At 53.0% G+C, this 15,476-nt stretch overlaps 1 protein-coding gene across 19 annotated transcripts in view; it reads left to right on the forward strand.

Moving 5' to 3' along the window:
* PTPRF (protein tyrosine phosphatase receptor type F) overlaps positions 1-15,476 on the forward strand; it is a 376,508-nt gene that overhangs the window by 341,752 nt on the left and 19,280 nt on the right. For 9 of the 19 annotated variants that reach the window (XM_027747288.2, XM_027747286.2, XM_027747305.2 and 6 more), the window contains 4 exons: positions 314-325; positions 2,123-2,238; positions 5,023-5,055; positions 7,947-8,044. In XM_027747288.2, coding sequence (XP_027603089.1) covers positions 314-325; positions 2,123-2,238; positions 5,023-5,055; positions 7,947-8,044 — 259 coding nt within the window. The remainder of the gene's footprint in view (positions 1-313; positions 326-2,122; positions 2,239-5,022; positions 5,056-7,946; positions 8,045-15,476) is intronic. The other 10 variants (XM_027747297.2, XM_039384694.1, XM_027747301.2 and 7 more) reach the window with 3 other exon arrangements.

Raw genomic sequence — 15,476 nt, forward strand, 5'->3', positions numbered from 1 at the left:
ACCTGCTTTTGCCTAGCAGAGCAAAGTTGTAACTGTAGTGTGAGATGACTGTTAGTCCTCCAGAGGAGCCACAGGTTGCATTTGCACGTGTTCACATAGCCTGTTCAGTTACAGTGGGTCATTCCCTCCCTACCAGCTCAGCTCTAAGGTTCTGCTCCTCCTGGGCTCTCTATTTACATATGTCTCTCTAGCTGGGGAGGGGAGATGATTTTGTTGTCTGATTAAATGGAGCTCTGCTGTGCATGTGCAGTCAGTGCCTTTCTGTGTCAGTGATCATCTCCTTTCTTCTGTTCCTGCTTTTCCCTGGATCTAGTAAGCAAGAAAGGTATGAATCTATTTTATCTTCTTGTTTTGCTAAAATATCAAGTCTATTTCCTTTTTTAAAAATCAAGCCCGAAGCTACTAAGGGGCTTCTTTGTTTTTGGGAGTATGGAGCATACCAGCACTAGATGTTTACAAAGACTTTGTTTCCTCAAAGGTATCAGCCTCCTAGCAGTTGTCAGCCTCTTACAGCTCTCAGGGAGAAGTTCCAATGTAAAGACTTCCCAGATTGTTTTTGCAATTAAATTAAAAATAACAAAAGATATGGCAACACCAGCAGTTAAAGGGGTTCCTTTGTTTTCTCGGTCACTTCAGACTGAGAGCTGTTCCATCAAGAATGCAGGTGTATTCTTGCAGTCTCTAATGAGGATGCTTCGAGGCAGTACCAGGGAACTGTAAGAAGATAGCAGGTTTGGTGGTCTTTAATGAGAGAAGATGGCTCCAGGAGGGATTTCTGTACCAGGGCCTCATGGAAGATATTCCCACCTTGGCTTAGCTTAGCACGATGAAGCACCAGCCTGCGGTGCCCAGACCTGACATTCATGTCCCAGCTGCATCCTAGCCCATGGAGCAGCAGCATATCCCCTTCCAGCACCACCTGCATGCTCAGGATAGTGCTGTGGGTTTGGCTGTCCAGCCTCTCTTTGGAGGCATTTTCCCCCAAAGATAACTGTATGTCATATTGACAATGGCAGATCTACAATGGGAATGAACGGAAGCTGAGCATCAGTGGATAGCTTGGGATCTGGAGAATGGTTTAGCAGTTGCCCTGACTAGGCTAATGAGAGACAAACTTTAATTACGTGCTGTGCCCATTCCCAAGAAAAGCTGGCCCACTTTGCTCAAGGGCTCAGGGACTGGTACCCAGTAGCACATTGCACATCCTGCTGTGCTCCTGATAGGAGAAACACTGATTTATTTGTTTGTCAAGTATTTCCCTTTCTTTCTGTCAATGCTCTCAGTCTTTCAGCTCTTTTGTCTCAGTCTAGGCAGCTGGAAGGCTTCTGAGATGTTGAGATGCCTCAGAGTAGTGTAAGACTCTTCTGTATGTTGGCTGTGTCAGGGTCAGCATGGACTCAGAAGAGAGTACTGCTGTCCTGCCCCTGCCCAACATCCCTCTCCACTGCTTGGGTATATCCACCATATTTTTAATCTACAGCAAGAAGTGGGACTTGAACATTCACTAGAAACCCTTCTTGCAGTATTAGATTTTCCTTAATATTCACTTGTCCACTTTTTGATTGGATCTGTCCCTGCTTTGCCTGTGAATTCCAGCAAGAGCCTGAGGTGGTGGCATCGCTCTAGGCATAAATATAGCATGAAGAGACAACATTGTATTTTATTGTTCCATTAATACACGCCTTGGGTGCCTTCAACCATTCAAGACATGTATTAATGGCCCAATAAAACACACCCTGAAGAGCCTTTACACTATTATATTATAGCATTCTGTATTTAAATATTTCTAATACTTGAAAAAAGTATATTTATTATATCCTTCCACTACAGGAAATAGTTCCTAGAAACAGTGAGAGGAAACAACATCTGCATTTTCTCTAATAAATATTATGCAGAATACCACATTTCAAAGTGCCTCACTAATCAAACATCTGACATTGCTTACATATGATCTTTCCTGTTTCATAGATGGGAAATTGGAGGCACGGACTTGCCCAGAGCCCCAGGGAGCCTGGGATGGAGCTGAGTATCTGGGACACAGGGACCCAGACTCCTTCCCAGGATGGTTCATGCCAGTCTCTGCCAGAGCTCACCTGCTTGTTTCTACCCTCTCTGTCCATAGGAAAAGGGCACATTCCCCCTCTTCCAAGGACGAGCACTCCATTGGCCTGAAGGACTCGCTCTTGGCCCACTCCTCTGACCCAGTTGAGATGAGGCGACTCAACTACCAGACTCCAGGTAAGGAGCAGCTCACACTCTTGCATCCTGCCTCCTCCAGTTCCCCTTTGCCACGTTGCCACGCCAGAGGTGGAGTTACAGTCCTTCCCACCCTCCAGCAGCTCCACAGTCACAGTGGCACAGAGGGAGCTTTAGACCAAGGATGTCCAGGTGTCTGCTGTGTGGGTTGCAAATCCTTCTCCCTGGCCCTGTCGCTGCAAGCCTGCAAGGCTGGGGAGCCTGGATGGGGCCAGCCTGTTGTGTGGTGTGTGTCAGACATTCCGTGAAGCTCACTGCAGTCGTCCTGAGCCGGGAGGAGCCTCCACGCAGTTGGGAGCGCCCATACCTGCAGTGGTCCTGGGTACTGCGCTGGCTTGGCCTGGGCTGGGGTTCAGTGCCGAGCACCACTGCTGCAGTGCTGGCCACATGGGCTGCATCTGGGGGAATCAGGAGGTACAGAGCCCTCCTACTGCTGAGGGTGTCCCAGCAGCTTCATCCTGGCATCTTTGGCGTGCTGACTCTCCTGCTCTGCTCGGCTGAGGGTGAAGAGAAGAGCTACGTGCAAACTACACTGCTCCCCAGCCAGTGCTGTGGCCCAGTGAAGGGCACTGCTGGTCAGGGTGGTCTCAGTGCAGAGGATGATAGTTCAGTAGAAGCCATTCTCTACCTGCTGCTTTCACTGGCCTGGGGTGCCTCGGGCTGTAGCTGGTTTGCCAGCCAGTGGAGGCAACTGTACTTCACACTGCAGAAAGGTCTTGTGCTGCTGCTTTGTGCCTGCACATCTCTGATGGCACCGAAAGCACAGTACCTGTCATTGTAGTGATCAGAGACAGGCTCGCCCTGACTTTGTTGAGAGCCTTTCAGAGAGTCCAAGTCCTAGATGAACTGAGGGAGCACCTGGGCTTTTGTGATGGAGGGAGCAGTTCAGCAGTAAATGAGGCACATACAGCTCTCTTCTAACTTGCAGCTCCTCCTGGTCTGTAACCTACTTTCTTTTTCCTCCTGCTGCTCATTCATCTAAGAGCTTTCATCTAACAGGAGAGTTTTGGAGGGACCATTTCCTGATGTAAAACTGCTGTGTCTGGCAGTGGGGGCAAGAGGAGCCTCTCCTGTTGCCACTCACAGCAGTCTGACTCACATCTGGGGTGAGCTTCACCAGCACATCATCTTCTATGCCCAGGCAGCTGTCAGAGGTCCCTAGTTAGTGCATCTCCCAGGCAGGACCGATGGCACATCTCAGGGATGGGAGGCAGCAGCAGCCTGGCAGTTGCCAGCAGAGCTGGCACGTTAATTGGCCGCAGCACAGGCCAGCGTGGTATTGCAGCACGGGAGGAAAGTGCTGTGGGGAGAAAGGAAGGCACCTGTGCCAGAGGAGGAGCATCTCAACAGGCAGATCACTGGGAGCAGCACTAAGGAGGGGGTCACACACAGTCAGCAACAGCGTGCAGCTTCCTGAGGAGGAGCACAGTCTTGAACAGGGCTACTCCAGGACGGTTATGCACGGGGACAGGCTTCTGTGACATGTCTCCACATGGGAACAAGAGCCATCTTTGCTGTGTGCTCGTGGTTTGCATTGCACAGGGGATTGTGACAGGTCAGGCTCATGTCTGCTCCTGTCTCCAGCAAGATTGGGGTGTTTGCAACAAGGACATCCCTTGCTAGAGGGCCAAGAGTTGCCATCAGAGAGAAGAGGGGTCTGGGAAATTTTATTTTCCCGTCTGTGCCTAAGGATAAGCCAAAGATGCTGGCTCATTTGGTGAGTTTGCAGAGCTCTCTGGAGAGGCAAAAACAAGCCACAGTGCCCAGTTCATTTGACAGCAGCAGGGGCCTGGGACACTGCCAGACAATGCTCCTCCACCATGACACAGCACTGTGTCCTCCTCCCCTTCTCCCCCCTGCATCACTTGTGAGTCTCTGAGGGGCAGAAGTGGGTGTTGTGCAGTTAGAAGTGACTGTTCCAGCTCCTGATGAGCTTGTCCTCATTAATGAGGTGCATGAAAACCACCAAGCCCAGTGGGTCCATGCTGTTGCCCCTGTCACCTGCCGGAGGTTGAGGCAGTGCTGTGCGGATGCACTGACAAGAGGTGCTGGCCACCAGCCCTGGTAGCTCCCTGCTGGAGCGTGCTGAGCAGGGAAAACTTGTTTAATGCATAATTAATTGGGCTACTGTTATTAAATATTAAGCTTTCTCGTTTTTGTGGTTCCTACTTCAGACAAGGGTTTTCCCCCCCGTTGGCTTGCCTGTACTAATGTACTGCTGTGCCAAGTCACTGAGAGGATCCAGGACCAGGCAGTGTCCCAATACACCATGAAATGAGGCTGAGTTGTGCTGCTGATGAGCTGCGAGCGAGCTCGAGGCTCAGGGACGCTGAGCAGAGGTTGCTGGAGCTGAGTGCAGTTGTGGCTTCCAGCCAGCACAGATGCCACCTGTACCTGCCATCCCCTGGCCCTTGCTGGCTCCCCCGGGGCACAGGGCTGTGGCCAGTGGTGTGCAGCTAGAAGTGTAGCTCTTGGTGTCACGTGAAGACCCGTGTGCTCACTCCCCTGCAAGTAGCTCCAGCTCCATGTGTTTGCCATCGGGGGATGGCACTGGCCAGAGCCAACAGCCCAGTGTGCAACAGCCAGCTGGAGAGCAGGCCCCTGGGCCAGGCAGTCGGTCCTGTGCAGGAGGGAGGCTCCCAGTGCTGTGGCAGATGGTGCTTTCCTTTGCATCTTCATCTCTTTGTCTTTCCGTTTCTGAACCTCTGCGATGATGACTAAAAGCTAATGGGATTTCTGTTCTTGCCCCATTTCTTTTCTTTGCAGGTGCCAGTGTCGCCTGTTGCCCGAATATCTCAAGTTAGTTTTAACTCCTGTTTTTATCTTATGACACCTTTTGCTTTTTCTTTCACTTTCTCTCTCGTCTCTGTAATTTTTGTTTCAATGTCATGAAGGTCACCCTCACCTACAGCAGACTGTAAAATGGCAGCGATTTCACTTTCTGACATGATGTGTTGGGGCCAGGCTCAGTACTGCTCACATGGCACTGCAGCAGCTCACCTCAGCACGGTGCAGAAGGGAAGGCCCGGAGTGCTGGGCTGCCAGGAGGCTTCTGCAGCAGCCCACTGCCTGCTCCCATGCCACCTGCCCCCTCAGAGTGGTGTGCCAGGCTCTGCTGTGGCATCAGGCCTGCAGCTGGCCCTGGGTGGGGACAGAAGAACCTTGGCCCTTCTGGAGGGGGTGACCAGCTAGGAACCCCAAATGGACAAATCTAAGGGTGCTCTTCAGCCCAGTGGTTGAACACACTCTCGTCCTACTTTGGGCAAACTGGTTTCCCTAAGCTGGCTGGGTTGCTGTGTCATAGAGTTAGTCAGAACACAAGCCAAGGGACCCTGATCATCTCTGAACTGCTGTGCAGTTGTTCTCCTTGGCAGTGTTGGCACCAGATTCCGAGGCACAGGGCAGAGGGACTTACTGCTCTAGAAGGTTGGATGGAGTAGTGCCGGCCTGTGGGTGTCACTGCCCCTTTAATGCTTGTCTTCTGAGCTTCAAGTTCATCCTCAAACAACCATGAAAGCGTAGCCTCCCTGCTGCTGGATGTACAAGGCATCTGTGTGCAAACAGGAATGGGGGAAGTATGTGGGATAAATACTCCCCCCAGGAGCAGAGCCAAGGGCTTTGCAGTCTGCGGCCCTGCAGGCACTGTGAGACCTCTGAGCCCTTCTAGCCTGGTGGAGAGCTTACTGTCCTCTTGCCAGAGCAATTGGGAGAGCATGTGGAAGTCCTGGCAAAGTGTACAAATCTCCTCCATCTTGCCCTGCAGTGGCAGTGACAGTTGTTCTAGGTTCACCATAATGGGATTCCAACCACCTCTTTCTCCCCATCTGCCCTTGCAGCTCTTTTGTTGCTGCAACACAGCCTTGGCCAGCAAAACTACAAGTCTGAAGAGACCCCATTGTATTTCTCAGTTGAGATGAGGGTCTGGCAGCCCTGCTGTGGTCTGTGCCATACTTTGTACATAACCACGTTGGGATAAGCACATACTGTGGTTATGTTCCAGTCTCTTTCTTCTTCCTTGGCCCCACACTGTTCTCGTCATTCAGTTGTTCAATAACAGCTCTGCAAAGGCTGCCCCTGAGCTACAGCCTCAGAGCTCTGTCACCACCAATCTTTGTGGGCCTGCTCAGCCACCTCGGGGATCCTGGTGGGTGAAGTGGCAAGCAGAAGACCGTATGCAGAAGGACCTCAGCACAAGGCAGAAGAGAGATATTACCTTCTCCATCTGTCCATGGGTTCTCAGGCCATCCATGGATAGCTCTGCACTGTCAAGTGATGGCAGGATGAGTGTGTGTTGGATCGTGTACAGATGTGTACAGATGTGTACAGATGTCAGGTGCTTTATGCAGAGGTCTGAGGTGTAACACTTCCATGTTATCACCTCCTGACTTGTCACCACTGTGTCAAATGCCTGTACCCAGCCTGGGGACTGCTCCATCACCTCAGTGGCCCATCACTGCCATCTGCGGTGGCATTCAGTCTCCTGAGAGATTGAAAAGCTCCTGGCTGTGCTCCAGCCTTTCTCCCTGAGTGTGAGTCAACAGCTTCAGCCTATTAATAATCATTGTTACCCATGTGGGGTTTCTGGGAAACCCACAGAGCAGCCGATGGAGTCACGAGCCTTGGGATTTGGATGAGATGTTTCACAACCACGTTCCTGCCAGTTCAGCATCTCAGCATCAGAGAAGGAGGTTGTGATGGTTGAGCCCTGAATCCCAGGGCTCTAGTAGGGCTCCTCCCAATCCCACATGCACACCACCATAGTGGTGTGGCATCTGTGGGATCCCCTCCTCTAGGCCTTTCCCCTGAGCAGGGCTTCGGCTGTGCCCAGGATGAGCCATCCTGCCTTAGACAGGGCAAGACTTCTGCCATGGCTTGAGCTGCATGCCAGCTCACAGCAGCCTCCTAAAGGCTGCTGGAGGGCACGTCACTGCACATGGTGACTTGCACGAGCCAGCCCAGAGGAGCTGAATTTTGGGCCCTGGAGCTGGCTCTGCCTCTGGAGCATCACTGAAAAACACTTGAGTTATACATCTGCAGGCAGAGCTGCTCCTCAGCTCTCAGAATGTTACACAGTGTCCAACAGGGGAGCAGCCATTGCTCCTCCACGGGGCCCTTCTCATCTTTCCTTAGCTCCCTGGGGACTGGGGCAGCATCTCCCTACCCAAAAAGCTGCGCACACGCACTGCAGAGGTTTCATTTGGAGCGGGTCTGGGTGAGTTTCTTTTGGGCTAATGCCATTGTTAGGGCTAAGCAAGAGGATCAGCCTCAGCCCTTGGCAGTGAGAGCACCAGAGGATCAGTGTGTTGAACTTCAACCCATGTGGGAGCCCAGGAAGGGCAGTGACAGCGTATCCTTGGGCTGTTCCTGCCAGGGGCTGTCCCGAGCCCCTGCCCGCTGCGTGGCCTGCTCTGTGTGCCCGGTGGCTGTACTGTCCTGGCTTGCTCACCCGGTCATGCACATTCTGCACATCACCTTTCTGTTCTGTTCACCGAACCGTGTGCTCTGACAGTGTGTGCCGCATGCCGTGTGGTCTCGTCGACCTCCCATCCATCCTGCCCAGCGCTTCACATAGTCACACGTGTCCGCCTCGCACCCACTCTTTGGGTTTGCTGTGCACGTGCCATTGTTGAGCCTTCCTTGGCCATGCAGAGCCATAACCTCTCCCTCCTCCCTCCTTGTCTCACTTGCAGGCATGCGTGACCACCCCCCCATCCCTGTGAGCGACCTCGCCGACAACATCGACCGGCTGAAGGCCAACGATGGGCTGAAGTTCTCCCAGGAGTACGAGGTGAGCGTGGGAGTGGGACGGGCTGCGGGGCAGAGTGATGCTGGCCAGGACCCCCAGCGGAGAGGGCTTGATGAAAGCTGAGCTGTGCTTCCCCTGCAGCAGCACCGCCTGGGCAGGCCCCTCGCCAGCCCTGGGAGCCTGCCAGCTCTCCCTGCCAGCTCTCCCTGCCAGCCCCAGAGCGGTGGGAACTCGCCTCGAGCAGTTGTAGCATGGCTGGTACAGGGAAAAGGCCTTGCAGCAGAATGCACAGCAGCCTGCCATGCTCCCACCATGGTTACAGCCTTAGAAGTGAATGGACAGCCTGCCTGCGCTGTCGCTGATTACTTTGTTCTGCTGTGTGAGGGCTGCCCTCCATCCAGGTTGGCTGAGGTATTTCAGTCCACAGCATCCTGTGCCCCTTCACGTCCATCTGCATTCAAAGCTTTGCTCTCTGCGCCATCCTCTGATGCCAGTGAATATGCATTTGAGTTTTCATTCCTGCTTCCCCTTCTAATCTCCCCCTGAACACTGTTGGACTGTGCTGGCATTACCCTGTGCCATTCAGCATCTCTGCCACCAGAAACTCTGCTAATGTCCCATTGCCCTGGAGTAGTCCCAGTTCCCCTCCCTGCACAGAGCTCTCTCTGCCCTACAGCCCTGAGCTGCAAATTCACCTACATCGCTGAATCATGCTCCTACCCTGGTCCATATCTCTGGTGGAGCCCCTGGGTAGGTACTGTATGCACCCACCACTGATGCTGCCTTTGCTCACACCCACAGGCACGCACTGGGCATTTGGTGAATCCCTCCATCCTGCACTGCACCTCTCCCAGCCCATCCCTGTCCTCCCCAGAGAACAACTTGCCAAGGGAGTGCACACATGGAGGGGAAGTGGCTGGCCTGCGTGAGGGCTGCCTTGCATTTCTAGGCGCTCTCCAGGCTGTGTGATTGGCTTGAAACTATGTAAAACTGTGAAAAGTTCCTCTGCCGCCATGAGAGCAGCAATGGCAGGATGATGTTTTTCTGTGCTTACGTGCAGGACCCTCTTGAGCTGCAGGAGACTTGTAAATAAACCCCCACTACTATTAAAGAGGGAATAAATTTAGGAAGTGTTCTTTGCATGTCTTATCACTTCTGTTTGAATTGTTATCTGCCTGTGCCTGTGGCCTCCCCTTCCTGCACCATACCTACACTGATCCATGAGATGAGATCAGAACATTTGCCCATGAGGTAGGATTATATATGCCAGGAAAGGGAAAGCAGATGTTGAGAAGGCAAGGGACCAATTCCAGCTAGTTCAAAGGGTGTGCTGTGTGTATCCGAGGAAGGCAGAGAGCTCTTTTTTGCTTTGGGATGCCCAGATGAAGGCTTTGGCATCCCTCTGCATTCAGCTGTCTGAACGAGAGAGATGAGCTACAGCATTGCATTGCAACTTGGGAGTTGTTTAAAGGAATAATGTGCTTGCCTTTCAGCTACCTGTGTGTTCATGTATGTCCTGCCAGTGGTGCCAAGGTGTGCAGTCATATCTCTCTGCCTTGGGCTTTTTGTTTCTGGTCCAGCTGAAATGTTAAGCAGGGCTGTCCACAGGCAGGCTGTGGCTCTGCTGCACGGTGTGGATTTGGCAGGATCCGTTGTCTGTGCACTCCCATCCTCACACTAGGCCTGTGCTCATTAGAGCCTGCAGTGTAATACTGAGCTGTGGGAACTGTTTTGGAAAAAATGAGCATTAAGTAAATTCTCTTAGCTGCTTTCATGAGCCTCTCTCTTCTCATTTCTCTTTCTTTAGAATATCATGGCTGGTTGAGAGCACCAATCAGTTGTACTTCTCATGCTGAAGCAGCTATTAAGTAGCTGATTGTTGCATGTAATTTTTTCCCCTGGATTCTACTGTGTTTGACTCCTCATCAGCTGGAAATTACTGAACATGACAGGCTCATACAGGTCCACTAGGATGGACCCCAAAGCAGAAGGGGTTGCCCCTTGTTGGCATGTGGGGATCGATACGATCATTTCCCATTTGAAATAAGAAGAATCCTGGACTGAGTTCGCAGAGAACAGCAGCTGCCTGTGCAGGATTGCTGCAGCAGTGGGTCTACTCTCATCCTGGTCCCTGTGTGCGTGGGCAGAGCAACAGCTCCCTTTGGGGCCTGCGATGGGAGGGCTGGAGGGCAGGATGGGCACAGCATGTGCTGCTGAGTAAGGGAATCTGCAGAGTGGATGCGGAAATAGCTGAGGTGGGAGGGGAACAGGCTGTGCAGCCCCGTGGGAGCCTGAGACAGGAACCACACTTCGGCACATACTGTGCATTTCCAGTAAGCGGTGATACAGTCCCTGGGACTGTGTGAGCCACAGACCTTACGTAGATCTGGGTGGTGACCCAGCACTTAGAGAGATGGAAGCCCTGACCCTGTTCCCCATGGCATGGTAGTGCTGCTGGACTGGGCATAGCACAGCTGAGCAGGGAGACCCAAGGGAGGAAGGCATTGCAGGTGAACCCCCAAGGCCCATTTGCTGTTTGACTGTGCTTCGGAATAGTTGAATTTTAAGTGTTTTTTGCAAAGTAGCCTGTCAGCCTAACATCTCCATGGGGTGCAGGGCTGTTTATAGATGGCTCATGTTCCAGGAGCGGTGGCACCACAGGCAGAGAGCAAATATTTAACAGCACTTTTAACCACTGAGGCCAGCTGGCCCAGAGCCATCAGTCTGGCACTTGCCTTAGTTGTGCAAGCAATAGCAGGGTAGCCTAGACACAGGTGACACAAAACAAGACCTGTCAGCACCTCCCCGCACGCCTGGGAAGGGAGCACGGAAGGGTGGCAGAGATTTCTCACAGCTATCTGACCTCCATTCCCACAGGTCAGAGAACAAATAATATTGCTCACACCGGTTTGCCACCCTGGGTGGCTGAGCAGCCCGTGTGACAAAGCCATCACAGAGCAAGCTGTGTGCTGGCTGCAGACAGAGCAGGCTCAGGAGCTGCGGGCCAGCCCTCTCCCCTGGTGCCCGGGAGCCATCCCAGCTGGACCTGCTGGTACCCCTGGTGCGACAGGAGAGGCTGAACTGCAGGTGCTGGGAGCTGAGCCGGCTGCAGACACAGTTAACTGCTGCCAGCTGCTCTGGTGTGGGGCAGAGCACAGCCCCTCCATGCTCCCCGGGCGTGCAGCAGCTGGGGAGCAGGGCACAAGGGTCTGGCAGCAGCTTCTGGCCTGGCTGCACCAGGATAGTATTTCATTTTTAGTGTACACTGGGAGCTACAATGAATTTACAGTGAGGGACTAATGGAATTAAGTAGGAGGGAGGCTGAGCCCCATGACTGTGGACCTGCGGGCGGTGGCAGGCGCTGTCGCTGTGTTGGAGCTCCTCCTGTGGGCACCTTCCCACGCTGCAGCCTGTGCACGGGGGGCAGGCTCCTGCCCTCGGATGGTGCAGGAATACCTGCACTGGAACAAACAGGTGTGCACACACACACACTGCATCACGCACTGCAGCTGTGGGATCCAGCAGGCTGAGTGCTGGTGTCCCCTTTGATGCTGTTAGCAAACACAGGACTGGCTGGCTCCAGCCAGCACTAGTTCCTGCTCCCTTGTGGCTGCTGCTGTTTCTGGGCTAGGTCCTGCATCACTTTTTCAGAGGAAAATTTTTTCCTTACATCCAAACTGCAGCTTTTGCCCCCCATGCCCAGTCCCTTTGGCATGTCCGTCCAGTCTAAGATCCCTGGGAGCAAAGCAGGCTGTAGGTGATGAGAACCTGACAGTGTGGCACTGCCCAGCACATTAGTTCTTGGTAATCTTTAGGTCATGTATGAGATTTGACTGTGCTCCTGCTTCCCGGTGTAGTGGGGAGGCTGCAGACCCTTCCTCGCAGTTTTCTAAGGAGACAAACACTGCTGGCCTGCCCAAACCCTGTGTTCACTTGCGTTTTCCTTAAAGCCACTGTGGACATTGCATCTCCCTTGCCTGTAGTCCTGGCAAGGCAGCTTAGATGGTGGGAGAGGTGCTTGGGTCCCTGGAGCCACTGAACCCAGGAGGTGCTGGACCTGGGGTCCAGATAGCACCCAGGGAGCCGCTCGTTGTGGGTTTAATGGGCTGGTCGGGAAGCTGCCTCACGCAGCACTCACGTTCCGGTAATAAGAATAATAAGGCTGAAGCGCTGCCAGCCATTGATTCAGAAGCACATTATGTCCTCATTTGAGACGCAGCAGAGATTGACAGTGGTCAATGCTTGTGCTAATGTGGTTGATTTCACAGGAGGCCGGGAAGCACTCACTGCCTGAGCACCTTCCCACCCCCGTGCCCTTGTGCAGCCACCTGAGCTGCTGAGCAGCGCGGGGTCACAGCTGCCCAGCTCCTTTGCTGCCACAGGCAGGGCCAGCCGTGCTGCCACAGGGGTCTGCCTGCCCGGGCTGCCCCAGGGGTCTGCCTGCCCAGGCTGCCCATGCCTGCCAGCAGTGTAGACAACAGCAGGGACTTGGCATATGGAGGGATTTTGGAGCTGCGCTGGGGAAGGGGAGCAACAAACCCAAGGTGGACTGTATCTGAGAGATAAACTGGCACCCAGGAATGTTTTCAAGGCATTTGCAGAGTGCTCTCGAGTCTGTCGAGGAAAGAGCCTTTTTCCAGTCCTGTTTCAATGGTCTGACTCTGTCTTTATGGCATTAGCAGCAGGAATCCCTGAACTACTTTGGAGAGATTGCTCTTTGCACTTCCATGCTGGGAAGGAGGAGTTTCACTAATTGGGCTTTTTCTTAATTTGCACTTGCTGTCTTACAGCATCTCCCCTGTCACTTTAAAGCAAAGTAAAACTAAAAGTCATGGGGCTTTTAAGTTTGTTCCTGGCTCATTTCCTTCCAATTTCCTAGCCCTTCTGCTTTCTAGGAAGAATGAGTTGGAAGTGTTACTCTGATCAAGTTTTGGGATGAAGCAGTCATTCCCATGAGCCCCAGAAAGGAACAAGAGCAGATTCCCAGAACCCAAGCAGTTGTGGAGCAAGGTGGGGAGACAAGGCAGTGCTGCCACAGTCTGGGGCTGCAGAGCATTGTACAGAGATGGGACAAGACTTGCCAACCACCACTCCATGTGAGGGTTCCAACTGCTCTCCAAGCAGCCCATCATGCCCCAGTTTATTTACTCATTTGTTTGCCTTAAAGGGGGGAACAGGTGTACATTAATTCATCATCAGAGTTTAAATTAAATCATTTTACTTCTAAATGAGTCAATAATTTGCAGGAGTATTTAATTAGAGCCTCTTTGCACTCAGGTGCTCTATTACTTCTGACTTTCTCACCTGTTTGCCCTCTTAAGAGGCTGATGATGATTAGACCATTTCTGCACATCCTCATTGCACATCAAAGCAATTAACCCTAATGGCAACCCCTTGATGCTCCTCCTTGGTTCTGGGGGCTCTTGGCAGCCTTGTGCCCCACCCCCCAGGAAATAACTCTTTCTTCTGCTGTGGCAGGACATGGACTTGCAGTGCAAAGCACACTGCCCCGCACAGCTCGGTCGCCCTGCAGCCGTGTGGCAGTGATGTGAGGTGTAGATTGCACACCAACAACTGCACTGAGCTCTGCCTGCCTCTGCTGAGGGGGGAGGACTCGCTCCAGCACCCACCTGTGCCCACTGAGAGTGTTCACAGGGTGCACGTAGGGCTGGTGCTTTCTTGGGTTGCTTCTCCATAGCAACAAGATGCTCACTGATGCCTTCAGGGCCAGTCTTAGCCCCACCGCCAGGTAGTCAGTTCTCTGCATGGGCTGTCTGTGCAGACTAAGGCCACCTTTTTGAAAAATAAATATTATTTATGTCTCTAATAGGCATTGGTGGGTCCATCTCTTCCTCCTCAGTTTGTCTTATTTGTGCTTCTCCTTCAGTGTGCTATGGATTGACCAGGCTGGTATCAAAACCCCTCTCATTTATCTCTACTCCAAACTGAAAAGTCCTTACACGTTATATTCCTCTTATTTTTTCATACCTTTGACCATTTCTGCACTGCCCTTCTGCAGTTCAGCCCCACCCTTAGGTGGGCAGCAGTCTTCCCTGCCACACAGCTGAGAGGAGAGCATCCAAAGAGCTGATCCAGTGAGCAGCCTATCCTGAAAAGAAAATACAGGTGCCTGGATGAATTGAAGTGCCCCAGAACGCCATGAGCTGTGCTGGGATGTCTCTGTACCTGGGCAGAGGAGTTTGCAGAGGCTGTGGCAGCCAGGCCAGTGGTTTTCCAGCCAGAAGCAGTGCTTGCAGCCTCCACTCTCACCATCCCTGCTGCCATGCCTCTGAGCGCAGCGGCTGCCTACTTATTACACTGATAATAGAAAATTACAGGTTTTCTGTAGGAAATGTCTATTTACATCCTACATTTCCCAAACTGCCTATTAGCATCGCTGTGATGTCACATCCTCCTGCGTGTTTTCGTCAGCGCTGGCCCCTGTGCCTGCAGGCAGCCAGCTGCTGCCACGGGGAGGGCTGGCAGCACAGGCCATGCTTGGGGACAGACAGACAGACAGACAGCTGCCACCTGGCACAGCACTGGCCCCTGGTGCCACAGATCCCTCAGGGCTGCTGCAGCAATGCAGGCAGTGCCTGTGCTCTGTGCCCAAGCCAGTATCCACACCCAGTGCTGGCTGCTTGGGAAGGGCCTGCTCCACAGCTGAGGAGCGTAGGGGACAGCAGTGGATGTCACCTTGTGCACAGCCGATGGTTGGTGGGACTGAGCAGAGGGACCATGAGGGCTGTCCACGTCGGCCCAGTCAGGGAGCTGTGCTTCTCGACTCAGCCTTTTGCTCACAGCTGATCCAGAGCTGACAGACAGGCATTTCACTGCCCAAGAAACCTCCTGACACGGCTCTCTGCCGAGCGATGAACACGGATGCCTGCAGAGAGCACAGCGTGCTGTGCTTCCCCTGGCCTCTTTACCCAGCGTTCATGTCTCTGGGCCAGCAAAGTTTTGGGAACCCTGAGTTGGAGCCTGATTTTAATGTTTTGGCAGTGTTGGTAATTTCAGGGGAAAGGGGTTCATGGGGTGACTGTCCTGCTGTAGCTGTTTGCCCCCAGCTTGCCCAGGGCTGCGAGTGCCGAGCAAGTCCCTACATTAGGCAGCTGTCCGGGTGCCTCACGAGTCTCTCAGACAACAAAGCCACCCCATCTCCAAGGGGTGCTTTAGGGATGGTCCTTGTTCACCTTGTTTTGTGCACAAAGACGAAAGGGCAGGCTTTGGGAAGAGGCTTGCCTGGCCTTGGAGGAGGCATGCACTGGTTGCACCAGCACATGGCTCATGGGAGAATCATCGGATGTGCGAGGCCAGGTGGGAATGGGGTGTGTGCTTTTCAGGCAGTTGCATAGTGTGCAGGCCTTTGGCCAAGATTTACAGCGATGTCTCTTCTCTGGGTTTATAGTTTCTTGTCACTCTGTTAACTCAAACAAGAGATATTTACATTGCATAAGTAGCTGGAGCAGTGGAT

This window comes from Pipra filicauda, unplaced genomic scaffold (assembly GCF_003945595.2).
Source record: "Pipra filicauda isolate LSUMZ 115617 unplaced genomic scaffold, ASM394559v2 scaffold36_size6622888_pilon, whole genome shotgun sequence".
Taxonomy (NCBI): domain Eukaryota; kingdom Metazoa; phylum Chordata; class Aves; order Passeriformes; family Pipridae; genus Pipra; species Pipra filicauda.